General features: G+C 53.8%; 1 protein-coding gene and 1 long non-coding RNA gene across 2 annotated transcripts in view; one reads left to right on the forward strand and one right to left on the reverse strand.

The window, feature by feature from the left end:
* The window catches only part of LOC139234777 (docking protein 2-like), a 59,187-nt gene that overhangs the window by 7,944 nt on the left and 27,451 nt on the right, over window positions 1-23,792 (reverse strand). The window contains exon 4 of the mRNA XM_070865468.1: window positions 1,559-1,731. Coding sequence (XP_070721569.1) covers window positions 1,559-1,731 — 173 coding nt within the window. The remainder of the gene's footprint in view (window positions 1-1,558; window positions 1,732-23,792) is intronic.
* LOC139234778 (uncharacterized) lies at window positions 463-23,769 on the forward strand. The gene is made up of 3 exons (XR_011588343.1): window positions 463-753; window positions 21,918-22,064; window positions 23,682-23,769. It is a non-coding gene; the product is annotated as an uncharacterized lncRNA (long non-coding RNA).

Here is a 23,792-nt window from a genome sequence, read left to right on the forward strand (position 1 = left end):
GGCTCCCAGTTAAGCAACACCTCAATTTTAAAATTTTCATCCTTATTTTCAAATCCCTCCATGGCCTCGTCCCTCCCTATCTCTGTAATCTCCTCCAGCCCCACAACCCCGAGATCTCTGCACTCCTCCAATTCTGCCCTCTTGCGCACCGCTGATTTGCAGCTTTCCACCATCGGTGGCCGTGCCTTCAGCTGCCTGGGCCCCGAGCTCTGGAACTCCCTCCCAAAACCTCTCCGCCTCTCTACCTCTCTCTCCTCCTTTAAGACGCTCCTTAAAACCTACCTCTCATCTGCCCTAATATCTCCTTGTGTGGCTCGGGGTCAAATCTTGTTTGCTAGCTCTCCTGTCAAGCGCCTTGGGATGTTTCACTACGTTAAAGGCGCTATATAAATGCAAGTTGTTGTTGTTGTTGGAACGACAGGGTACGGCCGTGTGATGCGTCGCACAATAAGCGACGGGAACACTGTCCTGGGTCACAAGGCTACACGCACCAGACTGACATGGTTGAAATGTCGAGCAAACGCAGGAATGTTTCCGAATAATGACTTTGCCCAGTGCTGGCTGGGAGCGAGTTAAAACGTGTAATTCAATCCGCAGTTCAGATGGCGTTTATAAAAGCCTCAAGCCCCTAATGTAATTAAAACTCCTCAATTGAATCACAACCTCGGAATTCAACCCAGCAGATCTGTTATTCTGAAGACCAGGACACCGTTAACACAGGCGCTGTGTTCCGGGACCGAGCGGCCGGTTCAGGTCTGGCACTGCGCTGACCGAGACGTTCACGGGGGGAGAAATTGCGCGGCGCCCCGCTTGGGGCCACAGCTTTTCAGGGTCGCCGGGCGGTAAAGATTGACAGGTGCCGGGAACTTGCCCTTTAGCGCTCCAAGAGGGGAGTGGAGCTAAATCAAGAGCGACCACTTCCCTCAGAGCGCTGAAGGGAGTGAGAGGGCCGGTATGGGCGGAGCGCTGTGCAATGTTCCGCCTGCACAGGCTCCATCCCTCGCTTAAAGGGGAGGGCCAATTGCTGGGGCGACTGCGTTTTCCTGCTGTCTGTGTAGGGCCACGGGACCCGCGCTCCGCACGTAGCAGCCCCGAGCGCTGAGAGAGAGAGAGAGAGAGTGCGGGGCTGAGCAATCGTTGTGGGGTGGGGTGGGGGGCAGAAAGCAGGAGGCACCAGACTGGGGAGATAACTAAATGTTGCCCCTACCTGACCACCACTGGCTTTGATTACCGCACCCCGTGCGGAGGCTGGCCGAGTTGACCAGGCCTCCTGCAGCCGCCGCTGTTGACGTCCGGCGATGCTGCAGGGGGCGGAGGCGAATATCGCATCCGGGACGGTAACGGGGCGGTAAATGCCATGACCTCCGGGGCCCGTGAGAGCGAGGCGGTAAGTTTTACTGTCAGCGCTGACCCGGCAGGGAGGTACGCGTGCGTCGCTGAATTCGCTGCATCCGGTCGCTAGCCCCTTACCGCCCCATTACCGTCCCTCCCCCCGCAGGCGCTAACCGGAGGCACAAACCCGGCCAGTTTCTCCCCCCCCCCCCCCCAAGTGGTATACCTTGTCTCGTCCAAAGCGTCTCAGAAACCTGTATGGCCAGGTGTAGAGGACCTCTCCGCTTATCAGGTCCTTCAGCTCCAAGCCGTCTTTCTCCGCCTTGAGAAGGAAGATCCCGCGCAGTTGGCATCTCTCCGCGGCTTCTGTCTTCCTCACCGACACCCGGAATTCATTCACTGCCACTGAAACAAAGGCACACAAGGGACGGTTAGACCCGCGAGGAGAACCTGGACAATTTGTCCTGGCTGCCGTGGCTCCGGGTTGAGAGCTGGAACTCCCTGCAGTTCAGCCTGTCTGTAACTGCAGCAGTGCGGGAGTCCCGCTCAGTCCTGTCCGAAGCACCAGTCCTTGACATCCGACGTTCGACCCAAAGTCCCGCCTCTCTGTTCTGATGCTGCAGCTCTCCTTGGAACTGTTCAAAGACCGTAACCTGGCCAATATCGCCTTCCCTCAGCCAACACCACTGAAAGCAGACTCATTGCTCATTCATCTCACTGTTTGTTAGTGGGAGCTTGCTGTGCGCAAATTGGCTGCTGCGCTTCCTACCTTACAACAGTGACTGTACTTCAAAACAGCACTTCATTGGCTGTAAAACGCTTTGAGACATCCAAGTCCTGAGGTTGTGAAAGGCGCTATAGAAACATAGAAACATAGAAAATAGGTGCAGGAGTAGGCCATTTGAGCCTGCACCGCCATTCAATGAGTTCATGGCTGATCATGCAACTTCAGTACCCCATTCCTGCTTTCTCGCCATACTCCTTGATCCCCCTAGTCGTAAGGACTTCATCTAACTCCTTTTTGAATATATTTAATGAATTGGCCTCAACAACTTTCTGTGGTAGAGAATTCCACAGGTTCACAACTCTCTGAGTGAAGAAGTTTCTCCTCATCTCGGTCCTAAATGGCTTACCCCTTATCCTTAGACTGTGACCCCTGGTTCTGGACTTCCCCAACATAGAAATGCAAGTCTTTTTTTGTTAATTTCAAGCGATGTACAAGGAGATATATAAATGCGTGCATTTCCACATAATGAGATTGCTCATAACTTAAAACCTTTAATCGCAAAGTTATTACCGTGTAGCATCTTTCTCTTGCTCTTATACCAGGCGGGAAACCCTTACAATGATGACGTTAGTTAAGGTGAAATATCACCAGTTAAAGACCAACTGAAACGACAGTAAACTTTTGACGTGTGTTCACAGCATGTTTGCAGTTGCAGTGAGTGAAATGCATGTTACACGGTAAGTTCCTGCAGAGCCTCAGGACTCAGCTGGGTGCAGCAGAGGGATGGTGCAGGCGGCAAGGGAAGAATGGAACATTGAGGACCGCCATGACATGGAGAATCGCACGGAAGTGTGCTGGTTCCCACACGCCCAGGCCGAACAGGAATGCGGGTCAGTGTTGTGGACACTGGTCGCTATGGTCACACATCTCGCGGGGAATGCGGGATTGCTGAATCCCAAGTAAAGTATGGCACAGTCGTAATGCATGCATCTGTGCATAAGCTCACGGGCCTGTGGAGCTGTTGCATTGTGAGTGGCTTAGCCAGTCACGTGATGTTCACAAGACTCAATAAAACCCCAGCCCGTTGGGTCGAGGCCATCCACGATGAGGCAGGTGGTTGTGAGCCTGGTAATGTGGCGTGTGATTGTTAAATCTTTGCGAATAAACCAACCCTTTCTTACACATTACACATTTTGCCCCTTACAACAGTGATTCCACTTCAAAAAAGTACGTCATTGGCTGTAAAGCGCTTTGGGACGTCCGGTGGTCGTGAAAGGCGCTACATAAATGCAATCCTTCCTTCCTTCAATAGCAATGTGTTGCTATGAATTCTTAAGCAAAGAATCCATGAAGCAAATACGTTACAAAAATGGCCATTCACAGCTACAGGCAGTGTGTGCGCTGTGCGTTGTCGGGTATGATGGTACCTGGCCCCGAGCCCGTACCTCGCACTGCCGATCTGTCAGTCGGCACAGTGGTTGTAGGTGGCTCCTGGTCGACTGTTTAACAATAAAACGTGAGAAAAGTACAGGTCACCCAGCTGAGGAAATAATGAAGTGGGCTAACAACTTCAGAACGCTTCAAATGAAGAAATTAGGCGCCTTTTTGTCTGGGTGTGACCAGACCGTGCGCGATAACTGTACCAAAGCGGTTGGCTTGTAATTGTCTATTTTCCATCCACATGGGCAAGGTGTCGTAATCTCGACTTAGCTCCACAGTGAGAACGAGCGTGGCTTCGGGTGTACACAGCTCTGTCCTCGCCATCAGTTGATAAGGAGGCGAACAAACTTAGAATCAGAGAGCGGTTACAGCACAGAAGGAGGCCATTCGGCCCGTCGAGCCCGTGCCGGCTCTCTGCCAGAGCACCTCAGCCAGTCCCACTCCCCCCGCCCTTTCCCCGTAGCCCTGCAATTATTTTTCCTTCAGCTACTTAAGCTCATGGTGGAGCAGAAAATGGCCGCCTTTTAGCTTACCCACTTCAAAATGGCAGGTATCAGGTGGTTACAAGAATTTTATGAGTTCCCGGGATGTGGGCGTCGCTGGCAAGGCCGGCATTTATTGCCCGTCCCTAATTGCCCCTTGAGAAGGTGGTGGTGAGCCGCCTTCTTGAACCGCTGCAGTCCGTGTGGTGACGGTGCTCCCACAGTGCTGTTAGAAACATAGAAACATAGAAACATAGAAAATAGGTGCAGGAGTAGGCCATTCGGCCCTTCTAGCCTGCACCGCCATTCAATGAGTTCATGGCTGAACATTCAACTTCAGTACCCCATTCCTGCTTTCTCGCCATACCCCTTGATCCCCCTAGTAGTAAGGACCTCATCTAACTCCTTTTTGAATATATTAGGGAGGGAGTTCCAGGATTGTGACCCAGCGACGATGAAGGAACGGCCGATATATTTCCAAGTCGCGATGGTGTGTGACTGGGAGGGGAACGTGGAGGTGGTGGTGTTCCCATGGGCCTGCTGCCCTTGTCCTTCTAGGCGGTAGAGGTGGCGGGTTTGGGAGGTGCTGCCGAAGAAGCCTTGGCGAGTTGCTGCAGTGCATCTTGTAGACGGTGCACACTGCAGCCACGGTGCGCCGGTGGTGGAGGGAGTGAGTGTTGAAGGTGGTATCACTCCCTTTGAAGCTGGGATGTCCAAACTGAAGCCCAGGGCCTGCGTTGCCATCGGCAACCCAGCTCTCGAAGCCTCACCATTTCATTCAAGCAGCCCTTATATTTTGTGCAGTCGGTTTGAACTGTTTGAGCCAGGTCGTGCCTGGAGGTGAGGAGAGGGCAGTTCTGAGCGCCATCAGTGACTTGAGATATCGGCAAATTAACGGTGGCTTTAACCTTGAGTGACCCCTTGATACTCTGGGCTAGGCATCGGTACAAAAAGCAAGGACGCACCCACGTTCAGCATTGTGGGCTGGACTGGAAGCTGAATCCTTACCCTGCTGGATGTGGAGGATTCCTGCGCTGTACGAGCCCATGACCACTACTGGCCATTTGGTGTGTATAGGTGCAGTTCACGGGGTCGAAGTTCAGCCTCGCCGAAATGCCTCTTACTGACCGGAAACGCCGGCGGCTCAGCGGAGTCAATTGGCCGTCGCTGGCAGAATTCTCCTCGGTCGCTATTTCCGGAGGTCCCCACTTCTGCCCGCTGCTGCCGACCCCTCGCAACTGTGTCAACAAAGCGCGCGTCACCGATCTCCTACACCGCCAGCTAAACTGAGGGGAACAAATCTTGGGGCGGCCGAGCGGTGCCCCCGACAGTTCTTGCTGGGGGTACACTGTGTTCGCTGCTTGCGCGACACGGCGGTGCGGCGGCCATTCAGTGGGAGGGCGCACTGCCACGCCCGCCATTTTGGGGGGTGGGGGGGGGGGGGTTTGTCGGCCGACTGCCAGGTCGGGCCGACAATTCTGCCCCCACCCCGGGTTCGGCCAACAGGCAGACTGACACCACCCCTCGCTGGCCAGGCCAAACCCTCCCTGGCGACCCGTTGGATCAAACTGAACCAATCGCAGAGCTCGCAGCAGCACTCCCCTTTAAGGAAAGGGGCGAGACATGGTGACGCACGAGCATCATGACCTCATCAGTGTACGATCCACTCCCCCCCCCCCCCCCCCGGCCCCCGCCAACCTAACGATAAAAATTGGACTATTAAGTATAAAAATCCAGAACTGCATCATGGCCTGCAGAAAGAGCTGGGCAGCAACAGGTTAATTCAAACATCGCAGCGAAAATATGACTCATTGAGAGATTGGACATCATCAGAGCACCAGAAGAGAGACATTCACTCCTTCATGGTCAAAGAAGTACGAGGGACATTCACAAATGCCTCAATTGTAGAGACATAGAAACATAGAAAATAGGTGCAGGAGTAGGCCATTCGGCCCTTCGAGCCTGCACCACCATTCAATATGATCATGGCTGATCATGTAACTTCAGTACCCCATTCCTGCTTTCTCTCCATACCCCTTGATCCCGTTAGCCGTAAGGGCCACATCTAACTCTCTTTTGAATATATCCAACAAACTGGCCTCAACAACTTTCTGTGGTAGAGAATTCCACAGGTTCACCACTCTCTGGGCGAAAAAGTTTCTCCTCATCTCGGTCCTAAATGGCTTACCCCTTATCCTTAGACTGTGACCCCTGGTTCTGGACTTTCCCAATATCTGGAACATTCTTCCTGCATCTAACCTGTCCAATCCCGTCAGAATTTTATATGCTTCTATGAAATCCCCTCTCATTCTTCTAAATTCCAGTGAATATAAGCCTTGTCGATCCAGTCTTTCTTCATATGTCAGTCCTGCCATCCCGGGAATCAGTCTGGTGAATCTTCGCTGCACTCCCTCAATAGCAAGAATGTCCTTCCTCAGATTAGGAGTCCCAAACTGTACACATTACTCAAGGTGTGGCCTCACCAAGGCCAAGGGAGGTTCCGCATGGTGCATCACAGCGAGAGAGCTGATTTCACAGGAGGGAACACGAAATCGATTTCGAGATCACAAGCTGGTTTTTGGAACAAAGAAGATCCATTTTCGAAGGCACAGGAACAGAACCGAAACAGCAACAGAAACCAGCGGTGCATCTTCGGGACACAAGAAGCAACCAAGAAAAAGAGCAAGTTATTATTTAAATGGAGAAAGATTGCAAAGTGCCGCAGTACAGCAAGACCTGGGGGCTACTTGTGCATGAAACACAAAAGGATAGAATGCAAGTACAGCAAGTGATCAGGAAGGCCAATGGTATCTTGGCTTTATTGCAAGGGGGATGGAGTATAAAAGCAGGGAAGTCTTGCTACAGCTATACAGGGTATTGGTGAGGCCACACCTGGAATAATGCATGCAGTTTTGGTTTCCATATCTACGAAAGGATATACTTGCTTTGGAAGCAGTTCAGAGAAGGTTCACTCGGTTGATTCCGGAGATGAGGGGGTTGACTTATGAGGAAAGGTTGAGTAGGTTGAGCTTCTACTCATTGGAATTCAGAAGAATGAGGTGATCTTATCGAAACGTGTAAGATTATGAGGGGGCTTGACAAGGTGGATGCAGAGAGGATGTTTCCACTGATGGGGGAGACTAGAACTAGAGGGCATGATCTTAGAATAAGGGGCCGCCCATTTAAAACTGAGATTAGGAGGAATTTCTTCTCGCAGAGGGTTGTAAATCTGTGGAATTCGCTGCCTCAGAGAGCTGTGGCGTCTGGGACATTGAATAAATTTAAGACAGAGATAGACAGTTTCTTAATCGATAAGGGGTTATGGGAAGCGGGCAGGGAAGTGAATCTGAGTCCATGATCAGATCAACCGTATCGTATTAAATGGCGGAGCAGGCTCGAGGGGCATATGGCCTACTCCTGCTCCTATTTCTTATGTTCTTATGTTAAGGAGCGTCTTGAAGTGGGAAAGAGAGATCTAGAGGCGGAGAGGTTTAGGCAGGGAGTTCCAGAGCTTGGGGCCCAGGCAACAGAAGGCACGGTCACCCTTCTCCACATTAAATCTCATGTGACAGCTATCTGCCCATTCTATTAACCCCTTCACGTCTTCCGGAAATGAACTTTCTGAAAGAATGAAGAAAGACTTGCATTTATATAGCACCTTTCACAACCACCGGACGTCTCAAAGCGCTTTACAGCCAACGAAGTACTTTTGGAGAGTTGTCACTGTTGTAATGTGGGAAACGCAGCAGCCAATTTGCGCACAGCAAGCTCCCACGAGGAGCAAGTGATAATAACCAGATGATCAGTTTTTTAGTGATATTCATTGAAGGATAAATATTGGCCAGAACACCAGAAATAACTCCCCTGCTCTTAGAACATAAGAACATAAGAAATAGGAGCAGGAGTAGGCCATACGGCCCCTCGAGCCTGCTCCGCCATTCAATAAGATCATGGCTGATCTGATCATGGACTCAGCTCCACTTCCCTGCCTGCTCCCCATAACCCCTTATCCCTTTATCGTTTAAGAAACTGCCTATTTCTATCTTAAATTTATTCAATGTCGCAGCTTCCACAGCTCTCTGAGGCAGTGAATTCCACGGATTTACAACCCTCTGAGAGAAGAAATTTCTCCTCATCTCTGTTTTAAATGGGAGGCCCCTTACTCTAAGATCATGCCCTCTAGTTTTAGTCTCCCCCATCAATGGAAACATCCTCTCTGCATCCACCTTGTCAAGCCCCCTCATAATCTTAAACGTTTCGCTAAGATCACCTTTCATTCTTCTGAATTCTAATGAGTAGAGGCCCAACCTCCTCAATCTTTCCTCATAAGTCAACCCCCTCATCCCCGGAATCAACCTTGTGAACCTTCTCTGAGCTGCCTCCAAAGCAAGTGTATCCTTTCGGAAATATGGAAACCAAAACTGCACGCAGTATTCCAGGTGTGGCCTCACCAATACCTTATATAACTGTAGCAAGACTTCCCTGCTTTTGTACTCCATCCCCTTTGCAATAAAGGCCAAGATACCATTGGCTTTCCTGATCACTTGCTGTACCTGCATACTATCCTTTTGTGTTTCATGCACAAGTAACCCCAGGTCCCGCTGTACTGCGGCACTTTGCAATCTTTCTCCATTCAAATAATTACTTGCTCTTTGATTTTTTTTCTGCCAAAATGCATGACCTCACACTTTCCAACATTATACTCCATCTGCCAAATTTTTGCCCACTCACTTAGACTGTCGATGTCCCTTTGCAGATCTTTCCATCCAATGAAGTACTGTTGCAGTACTGTGGTTAGATCAGAAAGACTAGCCCATCTGTCTGTTTGTGGTCCCACAAAACAGCAATGAGATGACAGGCAGATCATCTGTTTTAGTGATGTTGGTTGAGGGATAAATATTGGCCCCAGGACACCGGGGATAACTCCCCTGCTCTTCTTCGAAGTAGTGGCCCATCAGGCCAATTCCCTTGTTAAGTTCAGAATAACTCCACGAGACTGTGTTGCAAGCTCAAACCATTGTGACCTTGGTCTCTTTAATATAACTCCAAAAAATGAGGCAGCAGTGTGGTGGACTGCCTTTTATACCTGCTTGCTCCAGGGTACACGGGTGACTCATAGGTCTCCCAGGGGTGTGCCCCCTAGTGGCAAGTCTTACACACAGGTGAAGTTCACATACATAACATCCCTCAACACAAATAAAACAATATCGCTTTCCTCCTCAGACGTGTGCTGGTTAAAAACCTGCGATTGCTGCCACACCTGCCAGATCTGGCATCGTTCTGAGCAGGGCTTAGCTTGTCGTCAGCTCAATGTTGCCATGTCTTATTGTGTTGGTGAAAAGATCTTGGGTGCTTCTTTTTTTTTCAAACAAAACACACGCACCATATCCTGCCTGTGTCCTCCGGCTTCAGGCCCAGCACTTCAAACGCCGAGAGTAGAAAGAAGCACTTCCGTCTGAGGTTTACGTTTCTGCCAGTGTGTTGGTGCCCCAGTACAAACAACAAAGAGCAGAACAATACCAGCCGTGCACACGGGCCCGCCTGCTCACGTATTGGTAACTTGTCAGCCGTGGCTCAGTGCGCAGCACGCTCACCTTTCAATCAGAAGGTTGTGGGTTCCGGTCCCACTCCCGGGGCTTGAGCACAAAAATCCAGGCAGGCACTCCCAGTGCAGTACTGAGGGAGCGCCGCGCTGTCGGAGGGGCAGTGCTGAGGGAGCGCCGCACTGTCGGAGGGGCAGTGCTGAGGGAGCGCCGCACTGTCGGAGGGGCAGTGCTGAGGGAGCGCCGCACTGTCGGAGGGGCAGTACTGAGGGAGTGCTGCACTTTCAGAGGACAGTACTGAGGGAGCGCCGCACTGTCGGAGGGGCAGTACTGAGGGAGCGCCACACTATCGGAGGTGCCGTCTTTCGGATGTGACATTAAACTGAGGCCACATCTGCCCTTTCAAGTATTTGTAAAAGACCCCTTTCACGATCTGAAGGCTTCCCAAAGTACTGTTGAAATGTGGGAAACGCAGCAACCAAATTGTGCAGAGCAAGATCCCACAATCACAGTGGCTATAATCAATCATTTTCATGATGTTGGCAGAGGGATAACTATTGTCCAGGACACCGGGGAGAATTCTCCTGTTCTTCTTCAAAATATTGCCATGGGATCTTTTAAGTTCACCTGCGAGTGCAGACGGGGCCTTGTTTTAATGTCTCCTCCAAAAGATGGCACCTCCGACAGTGCGGCGCTCCCTCAGTACTGCCCCTCCGACAGTGCGGCGCTCCCTCAGTACTGCCCCTCCGACAGTGCGGCGCTGCCTCAGTACTGCCCCTCCGACAGTGCGGCACTCCCTCAGTACTGCCCCTCCAACAGTGCGGTGCTCCCTCAGTACTGCCCCTCCGACAGTGCAGCGCTCCCTCAGTACTGTCCCTCAGTACTGCCCCTCCAACAGTGCGGTGCTCCCTCAGTACTGCCCCTCCGACAGTGCAGCGCTCCCTCAGTACTGTCCCTCAGCACTGCCCCTCCGACAGTGCGGCACTCCCTCAGCACTGCCCCTCCGACAGTGCGGTGTCCCTCAGTAGTGCCCCTCCGACAGTGCAGCGCTCCCTCAGTACTGTCCCTCAGCACTGCCCCTCCGACAGTGCGGCACTCCCTCAGCACTGCCCCTCCGACAGTGCGGTGTCCCTCAGTACTACACTGGGTGTATCAGCCTGGATTTTGTGCTCAAGTCTGTGGAGTGGGACTTGAACCCATGACCTGACTCCGAGGCGAGAGTGCTACCCACTGAGCCACGCCTGACACCTCAAAGCCATGTGACATTGCAGAAATAGTCGCACATGGACTGATCACCACTTCCTCAGGGCAACGCGCGATTGCCACCAAATGGCCACAAGCTACTAAAATAAAATGGCCCACATTTTCCGTCTTTAACTTTCATTCCCCAATCCACAGATGATGTAAATATATCGAAAACGTATCTATTTAGGACAAGCTGAAAGAAAGGTGGCCACAGAGACCATGCGAGCTCTTTAGTCAAGTGCAACTCCTCTCGGACTTGAGGTCAGTTTGTATCCTGCCCGATAAACCCCGAGCCTGGGTTCCTGTCTCACTGCTCAGTGTGAAAAAGGTATCGTGCATCTCGGTGAGGCAACAGACAGGAAATCAAGAAAGCCACTTCGCCAAAACCCTTTCCATGACGTGAGCGACTCTCACTCCTGTGCACAAAAACTCGCTGATCTCCGAACTCGGAGTGCAGGTTAACCCCGTCAGTACTGGCCCGAATTCTCCGCAGCTCACTGGCCTCGTGAACACCCCTTCCCCCGTTCACAGCGCGGTCACGTCTGCCTGAGTGGAAAGTCAAAGTCCTGAATCCGCGCTGAGGCGAGAGTTCAGGGGTCTTTTCCCCAAGGTGTTTCCGTGAGCGTGTCCCCCCATCTCAGCTCCCCGCATTCAGCGGCCAATTTGCCCACAGCGAACTCCCACACACAGTCGCAGGGGTAGTGCTGAGGGAGCGTTGCACTGTCGGAGGGGCAGTACTGAGGGAGCGCTGCACTGTTGGAGGGGCAGTACTGAGGGAGCGCTGCACTGTTGGAGGGGCAGTACTGAGGGAGTGCTGCACTGTTGGAGGGGCAGTATGAGGGAGTGCTGCACTGTTGGAGGGGCAGTACTGAGGGAGTGCTGCACTGTTGGAGGGGTAGTACTGAGGAAGCACTGCACTGTCGGAGGGGCTGTACTGTTGGAGTGCTGCACTGTCGGAGGTGCCGTTTTTCGGATGAGACGTTAAACCAAGGCCCCGTCTTCTCTCTTGGGTGGATGTAAAAGATCCCAGGGCACTATTCGAAGAAAAGCAGGGGAGTTCTCCCCAGTATCCTGGGGCCAATAGTTATCCCTCAACCAAGATCACTAAAACAGCGTATCTGGCCACTCAGGCCCCAAAACAGGCGCGCCGTGTTGGAAAACACTTTCACATTCCCTGATTCTGCTCTCGGCATAAGCGAGCCAGTCTCGATCGGTTCAGCCCTGACCCGGGAGGAGGGCCATGCCAGTATTGTATGTTCTCTTCAAAGGGAATTGAAAGATGCTATGTGTAGGTCTTGCACTGTTTGCCAAAACTGGATACCATCTTCCAGCAACTGGCATTTAGATGGCGCCTTTAATATAGTAAATGTCATGTATTCAACCAGCATTGTAACCCATGTATAATCTGACCGAAGTTGTACACTGTGAGAACACTGACCACTAGGTGGTGAACTTGTGGGAGACACTCCTAACCTGGACCTTCAGAGATAAAAGGGGAAGCTCCACCCACTTCCGTCATTATCGGTGGTGTCCTGGTGTATGAACTGTATACGTGCTCCACATGAACTCGCTGAACTTCAGCTTCCAGTGATTTCCCTCAGCGTTCATTTCTGCAATTTCTGCAGGTATTTTGCTCATCTCTGCAAACTCCGGCTGAGTGTGTGCCTCCACGCCTCCAGCATGAGCTGCTGTTTGAAACAAAAGGTCCGTTGCCAGTCGATCGTTCCTGACTGCCCCTGTGACTGTCCTTGAGTGCGCTATTAACAGGTGTTGATGGCCCCATTACTGACCGCATTGTCCCTTGCAATGGTGTGAATCGCCGTTCAGCTTGCCATTGTCTCTGTCGAACTCCCCCTCTGGGTTCGACTACATGTTGAGGCATGCCTGACTGCCCTTGTCTGCCTGGAGAACTGTGTGCTGCTTTAACAATGTTGAATCTCTGTCCCAACCATTCCTTAACACAGTACCTCTCGTCTGTTCTGCTAGTGGCCATGCTCGCGTGGTTTAAATCCCAGTTTCTCGTCGCTATTGATACGTCCTTGCTGTACAGTATAAATGCACACGAGGCCCATGCTTGAGAGAAGGTCAGTCTGTGACCTGTCCTTTATTCCTTAGCACTCAAGTGATGGAAGTGGGTGGAGCTTCCCCTTTTATACCTGAAGGTCCAGGTTAGGAGTGTCTCCCACAAGTTCACCACCTAGTGGTCATTGTTCTCACAGTGTACAACTTAGGTCAGATTATATATGGGTTACAATGCTGGTTGAATACATGACAGTAAAACATCCCAAGGTGCTTCGTAGTAGTGTTATAACACAAAACAAATAATTTTGACCCTGAGCCACATAAGAAGACATTAGGGAAGCTTGGTCAAAGAGGTAGGTTTTCAGGAGCGTCTTGAAGGAGAAAAGAGAGGCAGAGAGGTGGAGAGGTTTAGGGAGGGAGTTCCAGAGCTTGGGACCCAGGCAACGAATGGCCACCAATGGTGGAGCGATTATAATCAGGGATGCTCAGGAGGGCAGAATTAGAGGAGCGCAGACATCTCGAAATTGTGGGGCTGGAGGAGATTACAGAGATAGGGAGGGGCGAGGGCCATGGAGGGATTTGAAAACAAGGGTAACTGCTGTATCTGATCACCTGCCAGTGTGTGAAACGATCTTGGGGATGTTTCTGAGAGGGACAGTATCAGGCTCTCCATATATTGAAGCTTTGTTAAACGCGGGTCCCGAGATGTTCAGTGAGAGGACTCTTGGTCACAGTTTGCGTCAGCTGTCGATTGACAGCCAATGGAATCTGCGAGGGTTGTGGTCGATGTGAGGATGTATCGCGGTTGGCTTGCTGCGGATCTCCTCATCAAACAGCTGAACCATCCATTTATCCGCCGTTGCTGCAGGGAATCGAGTGCGGCCAGGGTGATCTCCTGGACTAGTGTCCATCGCCTGGATGGGTCGGAGAGGAATTTTCCCAGATTTTTTTCTCCCTAAATTGGCCTGGGTTTTTATCTGGTTTTTGCCTCTCCCAGGAGATCACATGGCTCTGGTTGGGGTGGAGTGTAGATGTATTCAGTGTAAGGGGGTTGCAGTGGTGTGAGGCGGACTGGTTGGCTGGTTGCTCTTTGCCTTTCCGTTATTGTTCATGGGTTTGTATGTAACCTTTCGGGCTGCGGACCGCTTTGTCGGCCGGCGCGGACACGATGGGCCAAAATGGCCTCCTTCAGCGCTGTAGATTTTTACGTTTCTATGTTCCTATCTCGCGGTTTTAGAAATGTGATAGACGCAAGAACTTTGACCGATGGTCCGTTAATAGACCTAACGCTGATATGTTTCTATTGAACCTCCTCCATTGGCTGTGCAGCGCTTTGGAACGTCCTGAGATGGTGAAAGGCAAAATACAATTCCTTTCTTTCACTTAGGAGCAGGAGGCTTCAAAGAAAGAAAGACAGACTTGCATTTATATAGCACCTTTCACAACCTCATGACGTCCCAAGGCGCTTTACAGCCAATGAAGTGCTTTTTTGAAATGTAGACACTGTTTTACCGCGGCATAACCAAGACCGCCTATTTCCCCCTCCGTAACATCGCCCGTCTCTGCCCCCGCCTCAGCTCAAACGCCGCTGAAACCCTCATCCATGCCTGGGCTGGAGGAGATTACAGAGATAGGGAGTGGCGTGGCCATGGAGGGATTTGAAAATTAGGATTTTGAAATCGAGGCGATGCTTAAAGGTGCTATATAAATGCAGGTTTATGTTGTTGTTGCTGGAGAAATACCACCAACGATGTCTCCGCAAGATCCTGCAAATCCCCTGGGAGGCTAGACACACCAATGTTAGCGTCCTCGACCAGGCCAACATCCCCAGCATCGAAGCACTGACCACACTCGACCAGCTCCGCTGGGCAGGGCCACATTGTCCGCATGCCGGACACGAGACTCCCGAAGCAAGCGCTCTACTCGGAACTCCGACGCGGCAAACGAGCCCCAGGTGGGCAGAGGAAACGTTACAAGGGACACCCTCAAAGCCTCCCTGATAAAGTGCAACATCCCCGCCGACACCTGGGGGTCCCTGGCCAAAGACCGCCCAAAGTGGAGGAAGTGCATCCGGGAGGGCGCTGAGCACCTCGAGTCTCGTCGACGAGAGCATGCAGAAACCAAGCGCAGGCAGCGGAAGGAGCGTGCGGCAAACCAGTCCCACTCACCCCTTCCCTCAACCACTGTCTGTCCCACCTGTGACAGGGACTGTAATTCCCGAATTGGACTGTTCAGTCACCTGAGAACTCACTTTTAGAGTGGAAGCAAATCTTCCTCGACTCCGAGGGACTGCCTATGATGATGACGATGTTGTTGTTGTAATGTTGGAAATGCGGCAGCCAATTTGCGCACAGCAAGGGCCCACAAAGGAAACTGAAATGGAGCAAACTGCCAGGGAGATAAGTGTCTTACAATATAAAGAAACCCTTCCTACAGGCTAGACAGGAACAGCAAAGGTGCAGTGTTTTTTTTCAAGCAATGAGTTACGAATGTTACGAATGCAGTGGATGCAATTGCCTTGCCCCTCGAGCAGACCGTGGGCGTCAGAGCACGATGTGTGCCTGGGAGGGCTGAGAGTCGGCCCTCTGGTATCAATCCCCAATCCCAGTGTTTGTGGAGCACCAGAAATCGCAGCTCACTCAGGCAGGGCAGCTCGCGAAAACTGTTCCACCCACCCCCCACCCTTGATGGGAATGCAGGTCGGAGCTGGAACTAAGGTGCCAATCCCCCCACCCATGTTCCCATTGGAGTGCAACCCCCACCACCCTAGGGAGAGGGATCACTGCTCCCCCCCTCCCCCCAACCCCCCAGGGAGAGGGATCACTGCTCCTCCCCCTGCTCCCAACCCCCCAGGGAGAGGGATCACTGCTCCCACCCTCCCACCCCCACCCCCCCCCCAGGGAAAATGATCACTGCTCCTCCCCTCCCCCCCTACCCCCCAGGGAGAGGGATCACTGCTCCTCCCCTCTCCCCCCCACCCCCCAGGGAGAGGAATCACTGCTCCCCCCCCACCCCCCAGGGAGAGGGATCACTGCTCCCCCCTCTCCCCCCCCCCCCACCCCAGGGAGAGGGATCACTGCTCCACCCCCCCACCCACCCCCCAGGGAGAGGGATCACTGCTCCCCCCCTCCCCCCCCCCCACCCCCCCAGGGAAAATGATCACTGCTCCTCCCCTCCCCCCCTACCCCCCAGGGCGAGGGATCACTGCTCCCCCTCTCTCCCCCCCCCACCCCCCAGGGAGAGGGATCACTGCTCCCCCCCCCCAACCCCCAGGGAGAGGGATCACTGCTCTCCCCCACCCCCCTCCTCCCCCACCCCCCAGGGAGAGGGATCACTGCTCACCCCCCCTCCTCCCCCACCCCCCAGGGAGAGGGATCACTGCTCCCCCCCCCACCCCCCCCCACCCCCAGGGAGAGGGATCACTGCTTCCCCCCCACCCCCCAGGGAGAGGGATCACTGCTCCCCCCCCCACCCCCCCCAGCCCCCAGGGAGAGGGATCACTGCTCTCCCCCCCCCGCCCCTCCTCCCCCACCCCCCAGGGAGAGGGATCACTGCTTCCCCCCCCCTCCCCCCCCACCCCCCAGGGAGAGGGATCACTGCTCCCCCCCTCTCCCCTCCTACCCCCCAGGGAGAGGGATCACTGCTCCCCCCCCCTCCTCCCCCACCCCCCAAGGAGAGGGATCACTGCTCCCCCCCCCACCCCCCAGGGAGAGGGATCACTGCTCTCCCCCTCTTCCCCCCCCACCCCCCAGGGAGAGGGATCACTGCTCCCCCCCCCTCCTCCCCCACCCCCCAGGGAGAGGGATTACTGCTCCCCACCGTCTCCCCACCCCCCAGGGAGAGGGATCACTGCTCCCCCCCCCCACCCCCCAGGGCGAGGGATCACTGCTCCCCCCCCCACCCCCCCCCACCCCCCAGGGAGAGGGATCACTGCTCCCCCCCCCTCCCCCCCCCCACCCCCCCAGGGAGAGGGATCACTGCTCCCCAGGGAAAATGATCACTGCTCCTCCCCTCCCCCCCCTACCCCCCAGGGAGAGGGATCACTGCTCCCCCCCTCTCCCCCCCACCCCCCAGGGAGAGGGATCACTGCTCCCCCCCTCCCCCCCTCCGCCCACCCCCCAGGGAGAGGGATCACTGCTCCCCCCCCCCTCCTCCCCCACCCCCCAGGGAGAGGGATCACTGCTCCCCAAGGAAAATGATCACTGCTCCCCCCCCTCTTCCCCCCCCCACCCCACAGGGAGAGGGATCACTGCTCCCCAAGGAAAATGATCACTGCTCCCCCCCTCTCCCCCCCCCCACCCCCCAGGGAGAGGGATCACTGCTCCCCCCCTCCCCCCCCTCCGCCCACCTCCCAGGGAGAGGGATCACTGCTCCCCCCCCTCCTCCCCCACCCCCCAGGGAGAGGGATCACTGCTCCCCCCCCACCCCCTAGGGAGAGGGATCACTGCTCCCCCCCCTCTCCCCCCCCCACCCCCCAGGGAGAGGGATCACTGCTCCCCCCCTCTCCCCCCCCACCCCCCAGGGAGAGGGATCACTGCTCCCCCCCCCCCACCCCCCAGGGAGAGGGATCACTGCTCCCCCCCCTCTCCCCCCCCACCCCCCAGGGAGAGGGATCACTGCTCCCCCTCCCCTCCCCCCCTATCCCCCAGGGAGAGGGATCACTGCTCCCCCCCCCCCACCCCCCAGGGAGAGGGATCACTGCTCTCCCCCCTCCCCCCCCCACCCCCCAGGGAGAGGGATCACTGCTCCCCCCTCCACCCCCCAGGGAGAGGGATCACTGCTCTCCCCCCTCCCCCCCCCACCCCCCAGGGAGAGGGATCACTGCTCCCCCCTCCACCCCCCAGGGAGAGGGATCACTGCTCTACCCCCCCCCCACCACTTGCCAAGTTCGGTGAAACCAGTGAATAAACAAGTCCAATTCTCTCAAGTGGGGAGCTAGACAACTTGAGGGGGAAGGGGATGGTTTAATGTGGAGATGTGGCATTAATTGCCTCCTTCTAGATCACATTTTTCTCAGCCGTGGCTCAGTGGGCAGCACCCTCGCCTCCGGTTCAGAAGGTCGTGGGTTCAAGGCCCACTCCAGGGACTTGAGCACAGAAATCCAGGCTGACACTCCCAGTGCAGTGCTGAGGGAGCGCCGCACTGTCGGAGGGGCTGTCTTTCAGATGGAACATTAAACGGAGGCCCCGTCTGCCTCCTCAGGTGGACATAAAAGATCCCACGGCACTATTTCGAAGAAGAGCAGGGCCATTCTCCCCGGTGCAAAAAAAAAACAGATTATCTGGTCATTATCACTTTGCTGTTTGTGGGAGCTTGCTGTGCACAAATTGGCTGCCGCGTTACCCACATTACAAGAGTGACTACACTCCAGAAGTACTTCAGTGGCTGTAAAGCGCTTTGAGACGTCCAATGGTCGTGAAAGGTGCTATCTAAATGCAAATCTGTCTTTCTTCCTCCACCTCCCCAGTTGTCTTCACCGCCGCCCCCCCTGCCCCGCCCTTTCTATTGGAGGCGGTGGGTCAAGGGTCATGGGTCAGAATCCTGGGTTGACACCATCTGTCCCCAACAGTCCTGGCACTGCTGGAGTTTGCAGGGTCAGTGGGAAAGACCTATGGGATGGAGCGGGGGCGGTGGGGGAGGGGGGGAGGGATTGAGTAGGCCCCCTCTACAGCCCTGCTCCAACCACAGCCATGGCCCCATCGTGAGGGGGTTGACCTGTAAAATGGGTGGCCTTGCTCACCCCTTAACCTCGCTCTCTCCAATGGGGAAGGGGTGGGGAGGCGGGGGTGGGGGGGGTGGGGTTAACCGGACTGTGGGCCGAGGCAGGAGTGTTGGTATTATTTTTCCATTCCCAATGGTGCAACATCGCCGACCCAGGACTCGGAGCTGGGTCTGAACGCTCGGCGCATTTGTTCTTAACCGCTTTGCCGAGCCAACTTGCGGTATTCTGAGCGAACCCGTCGGCGGCAGAAACAACAACAGCCGCCTGCGCGGTCACTGAAAGCTCGGGCTCTGATTCTCGGATCCAGCGAGATTTCCCGTAAAAGGCCCAAGAAGGTTTCTTGCATCGCACACTCTGCCCTTTGCACGCCCAGCATTGTCACTCTTTCCATGTAGGAAGCACTGCACAGGAAGACGAGAGACGCGTCTCTAGACTGTCAGACAGAGAGCAAAACTGATGCATATCTCGGTTCGATTCATCTCTGAACACCATCGCTCAGGTTGGAGCCAAAATATTTATATTTTTTGCTGGCAGAAAAATCCGAGATGGGTTCTCTGGGATCTGTGCTTGGGGTTTGGCTTGGACAGGTTGGGTGTTTGGCTGGGCCTTCTGTGAGTTGGAGGAAGAGAAGATTGACAACAGCGTGTGTGGGTTCATTCATTCTCGGGATGTGGGCGTCGCTGGCAAGTCGCATTGCCCGTCCTGAGTTGAGAAAGTGATTCTGGACCTCCTGCTGTAACTGCTCAGAGAATACAACTGAGGGTGCAGCAAGGACACTTCAGAGGACAATGCCACGGAATTGGAGTCACATACTGGCCAGACCGGGTAAGGATGGCAGCTCTCTTCCCCCACTGTCAGCTGTGGCTCAGTGGGCAGCACACCTGCCCTGGAGTCAGAAGGTTGTGGGTTCAAGTCCCACTCCAGGAACTTGAGCACAAAAATCTAAGCTGACAGTAAATCCAGTGGAGCACTGAGGGAGCGCCGCACTGTCGGAGGGGAAGTACTGAGGGAATGCCACACTCTCGGAGGGGCAGTGCTGAGGGAGTGTCAGAGGGGAAGTACTGAGGGAATGCCACACTCTCGGAGGGGCAGTGCTGAGGGAGTGCCGCACTGTCGGAGGGGAAGTACTGAGGGAATGCCACACTGTCGGAGGGGCAGTACTGAGGGAGTGCCACAGTGTCGGAGGGGCAGTACTGAGGGAGTGCCGCATTGTCGGAGAGGCAGCCCTGAGGGAGTGCTACACTGTCGGAGGGGCTGTCTTTTGGATGAGACGTTAAACCGAGGCCCCGTCTCTTCTCTCAGGTGGACGTAAAAGATCCCATGGCGCTATTTCGAAGAAGAGCGGGGGAGTTCTCCCCGGTTTCCGGGGGCCAATATTTATCCCTCAAAAAACAGATGATCTGGTCATTATCACATTGCTGTTTGTGGGAGCTTGCTGTGTGCAAATTGGCTGCCGCGTTTCCCACAATATAACAGTGAGTGCACTTCACTGGCTGTGAAGCGCTTTGAGACGTTCGGTGGTCGTGAAAGGCGCTATAGAAATGCAAGTCTTTCTTTCAAGGACAGTTGAGTTTTTAACGACAATCCGACAGCTTCACGGTCAGTATTTCTAGATTCTTGAGCTGAATTCAAGTTCTCAAACTGAAGGCCGTGGTCACGTGCTTCAGATTATTTGTCCTGGGGCCCCGGAAATCATCGTCTAGTCAAGTTACTGCTGCACCACCTCATCCAGCCAGTTGACAGACCACACCCAGATTGTCGCGGAGATTACACCGGTGGAGCGCACAGGGTCGTGGGCACCGTTCCCCGAGGGGAGGACGCAGTACAGGGGACCGGCAAATAGCCGACACCTGCCTGTCGCAAAGCTTGCAACTTCAAAGGCCAAACCCCAGACAATGTTCAGAGGCCGGACGGAACAGAATGTGGTTGGGCTCTCTGTGTGAAGAGGCAGACTGGAGCATTGTTACCCTGTGCCTCTGTGCGGAGGGCAATGGCTATCACAGCTCCGCGATGCCCGCCTTTAACCATTGGCAGCAGTTTGATTTTGTAGATTTAAAATGGCGCCTGCGTCAGAGCATCCCGTACCAAACACTCACCATTTTACATTTTTATTGAGGTGAGAGTGAAGAGAAACATTTTCCACTGCACGATGAGTCAGTTGTTTTGTGAGTTCTGAAAGCTGTGGGACCGGCGCCAAGTCCTGTGGAGATTGTGGGAGCCTCTGGTTCCCTCGCACTTCAATAAGCAACTTTACGGAAAATGAATTTAATAAAAAATAACGACTTGAATGACTTGCATTTATATAGCGCCTTTTACCACCGCAGAACGTCCCAAAGAGCTTTACGATGAAGTGCTTTTTGGAGTGCAGTCACTGTTGTAATGTGGGAAACGCGGCAGCCAATATGCGCACAGCAAGCTCCCACACACAGCAATGTGATAATGACCAGATAGTCTGTTTTAGTGATGTTGGTTGAGGGATAAATATTGGTCCCTGGACACCGGGGATAACTCCTCTTCACCTGAGAGGGCAGACGGGGCCTCGGTTTAACGTATCATCTGAAAAAGACAGCACCTCCGACAGTGCAGCACTCCCTCAGTACTGCCCCTCTGACAGTGCGGCGCTCCCTCAGCACTGCCCCTCCCACAGTGCGGCACTCCCTCAGTACTGCCCCTCCGACAGTGCAGCGCTCCCTCAGTACTGCCCCTCCGACAGTGCAGCACTCCCTCAGCACTGCCCCTCCGACACTGCACTGGAGTGTCAGCCTGGATTTTTGTGCTCCAGTCACTGGCATGGGACTTGAACCCACAACCTTCTGACTCAGAGGCGAGAGTGGGCACTGAGCCACGGCTCACCCTCTCCACAGCCCCGCGAGAGGAAGCACACTGTGAGTGACACTCAAACTGAGGCCAAACAGCTCACTGTGGGAGGTGGAAACTTCTAAACTCAGGTGAACTCTTGACTGCAGAACAGAGGACCAATAAATAGCAACTGTGATAAAGCACTTCCATGCCTCGTCTGTGCCTGAACTCCATCTGCCCGCCTTGGAACCAAATCTCTTAACACCCTTACCGAACCAACTTCTCAATTCACCCCCAGTCTCACCAGCTTTTTGGGGGAGAGAGTTCCAGATTCCCAATGCCCTTTGTGTGAAGAAGTGTTTCCTGACATCACCCCTGAACGGCCTGGCTCTAAGTTTAAGGTTCTGTCCGGATGGCTATCAGCTGTCTCGCCTTTCCCTGTGGTGTTTCTGTTCAATGGTTGACCACAAGCCCTCAACTGAAGAGAGTCAAAACTACGACTTTCTATCGAGAACAAAGCCGCTTTGGTTGCTGCATTACTCAATCACTTTATGGCCCGATGTCTTCTAAATTTAACTTTTCTTCTCTTCCTCCCCCACCTTCAGGCTCCCACTTTGCGGCGGAGATGAGCACGAGTCACCCTGGGTGCTGCGCCATTAGCCGCCAGGCCTGGTACAAGAGGTTGATTGTTTGATAGCCATCAGGACACGCCTGCTATTGGACGCCTGTTGTAGCATCTGACGCTTGGCAAGGTATGAACATCAACCCCGATCGTCCCACCCCCTGTACCGGCAGCAAACCGCACCCGCACAGACCCCCAAATATCCGCCCTAGCACTGGGTTCCACTTGAGCCACAGTGTCAGCACCCTCACCTCTGAGTCACAAGGTCGTGGGTTCAAGTCCCACTCCGGGAACTTGAGTACATAAATCTAGGTTGACACTCCCAGTGCAGTGCTGAGGGAGTGCTGCACTGTCGGAGGGACAGTACTGAGGGAGCGCCGCACTGTCGGAGGGACAGTACTGAGGGAGCATCGCACTGTCAGAGGGGCAGTGCTGAGGGAGCGCCGCACTGTCGGAGGGGTAGTACTGAGGGAGCGCTGCACTGTCGGCGGGGCAGTACTGAGGGAGCACTGCACTGTCGGAGGGGCAGTACTGAGGGAGCACCGCACTGTCAGAGGGACAGTACTGAGGGAGCACCGCACTGTCGGAGGGGCAGTACTGAGGGAGTGCCGCACTGTCGAGGGGCAGTACTGAGGGAGCGTTGAAAATGCCGTCTTTCAGATATGACACTAAACTGAGGACCCATCTGCCCTCTCATGTGGACTTAAAAGATCTAATTCGAAGACGGTAGCATCGTAGTTATGTTACTGGACCAATAATCCAGAGCCCTGGACTAATGACCCAGAGACATTGCCTCAAATCCCACCATGGCAGCTGGGGAATTTAAATTCAGTTAATTAAAAAAATTTGGAATTCAAATCTAGGATTAGTAATGGTGACCATGAAATTATCCGATTGTTGTAAAAACCCATCTGGTTCACTAATGTCCCTCAGAGAAGGAAATCTGCTGCCCTTACCCGGTCTGGTCTATATGTGGCTCCAGCTATGTGGTTGACTCTTAACTGCCCTCTGAAATGGCCCAGCGACACACCCTGTTATATTCAAGAAGGCGGCTCACCACCACCTTCTCAAGGGACGGGTAATAAATGCCGGCCTTGCCAGCGATGCCCACATCCCAGGAACAAATTTTTTTAAATGGCACAATTGGAAGAAGAGCAGGGGAGTTCTCCCCGGTGTCCTGTGGCCAATATTTATCCCTCAATCAACATCACTAAACATAGAAACATAGAAAATAGGTGCAGGAGTAGGCCATTCGGCCATTCGAGCCTGCACCACCATTCAATAAGATCATGGATGATCATGCAGCCTCAGTACCCCATTCCTGCTTTCTCTCCATACCCCTTGATCCCTTGAGCCGTAAGGCTCCCTTTTGAATATATCTAACGAACTGGCCTCAACAACTTTCTGTGGTAGAGAATTCCACAGGTTCACAATTCTCTAAGTGAAGAAGTTCCTCCGCATCTCGGTCCTAAATGGCTTACCCCTTATCCTTAGACTGTGTCCCCTGGTTCTGGACTTCCCCAACATCGGGAACATTCTTCCTGCATCTAACCTGTCCAGTCCCATCAGAATTTTATATGTTTCTATGAGGTCCCCTCTCATTCTTCTAAATTCCAGTGAATATAAGCCTAGTCGATCCAGTCTTTCTTCATATGTCAGTCCTGCCATTCCGAGATTATACAGATTATCCGGCCAATTTCATATTGCAGTTACATTTTATCTTGTATTTATGACCCCCCCACTCTAGTTTTGGAATCCCCCGCAATTGGAAACATCTTCTCTACGTCTACCTAATTGAACCCTTGCGTGAGAATGAGCATGAACACAAATGAAGGGGGACCTCGGGAAGGCTGTTCCC

This window comes from Pristiophorus japonicus, chromosome 22 (genome assembly GCF_044704955.1).
Source record: "Pristiophorus japonicus isolate sPriJap1 chromosome 22, sPriJap1.hap1, whole genome shotgun sequence".
Classification (NCBI taxonomy): domain Eukaryota; kingdom Metazoa; phylum Chordata; class Chondrichthyes; family Pristiophoridae; genus Pristiophorus; species Pristiophorus japonicus.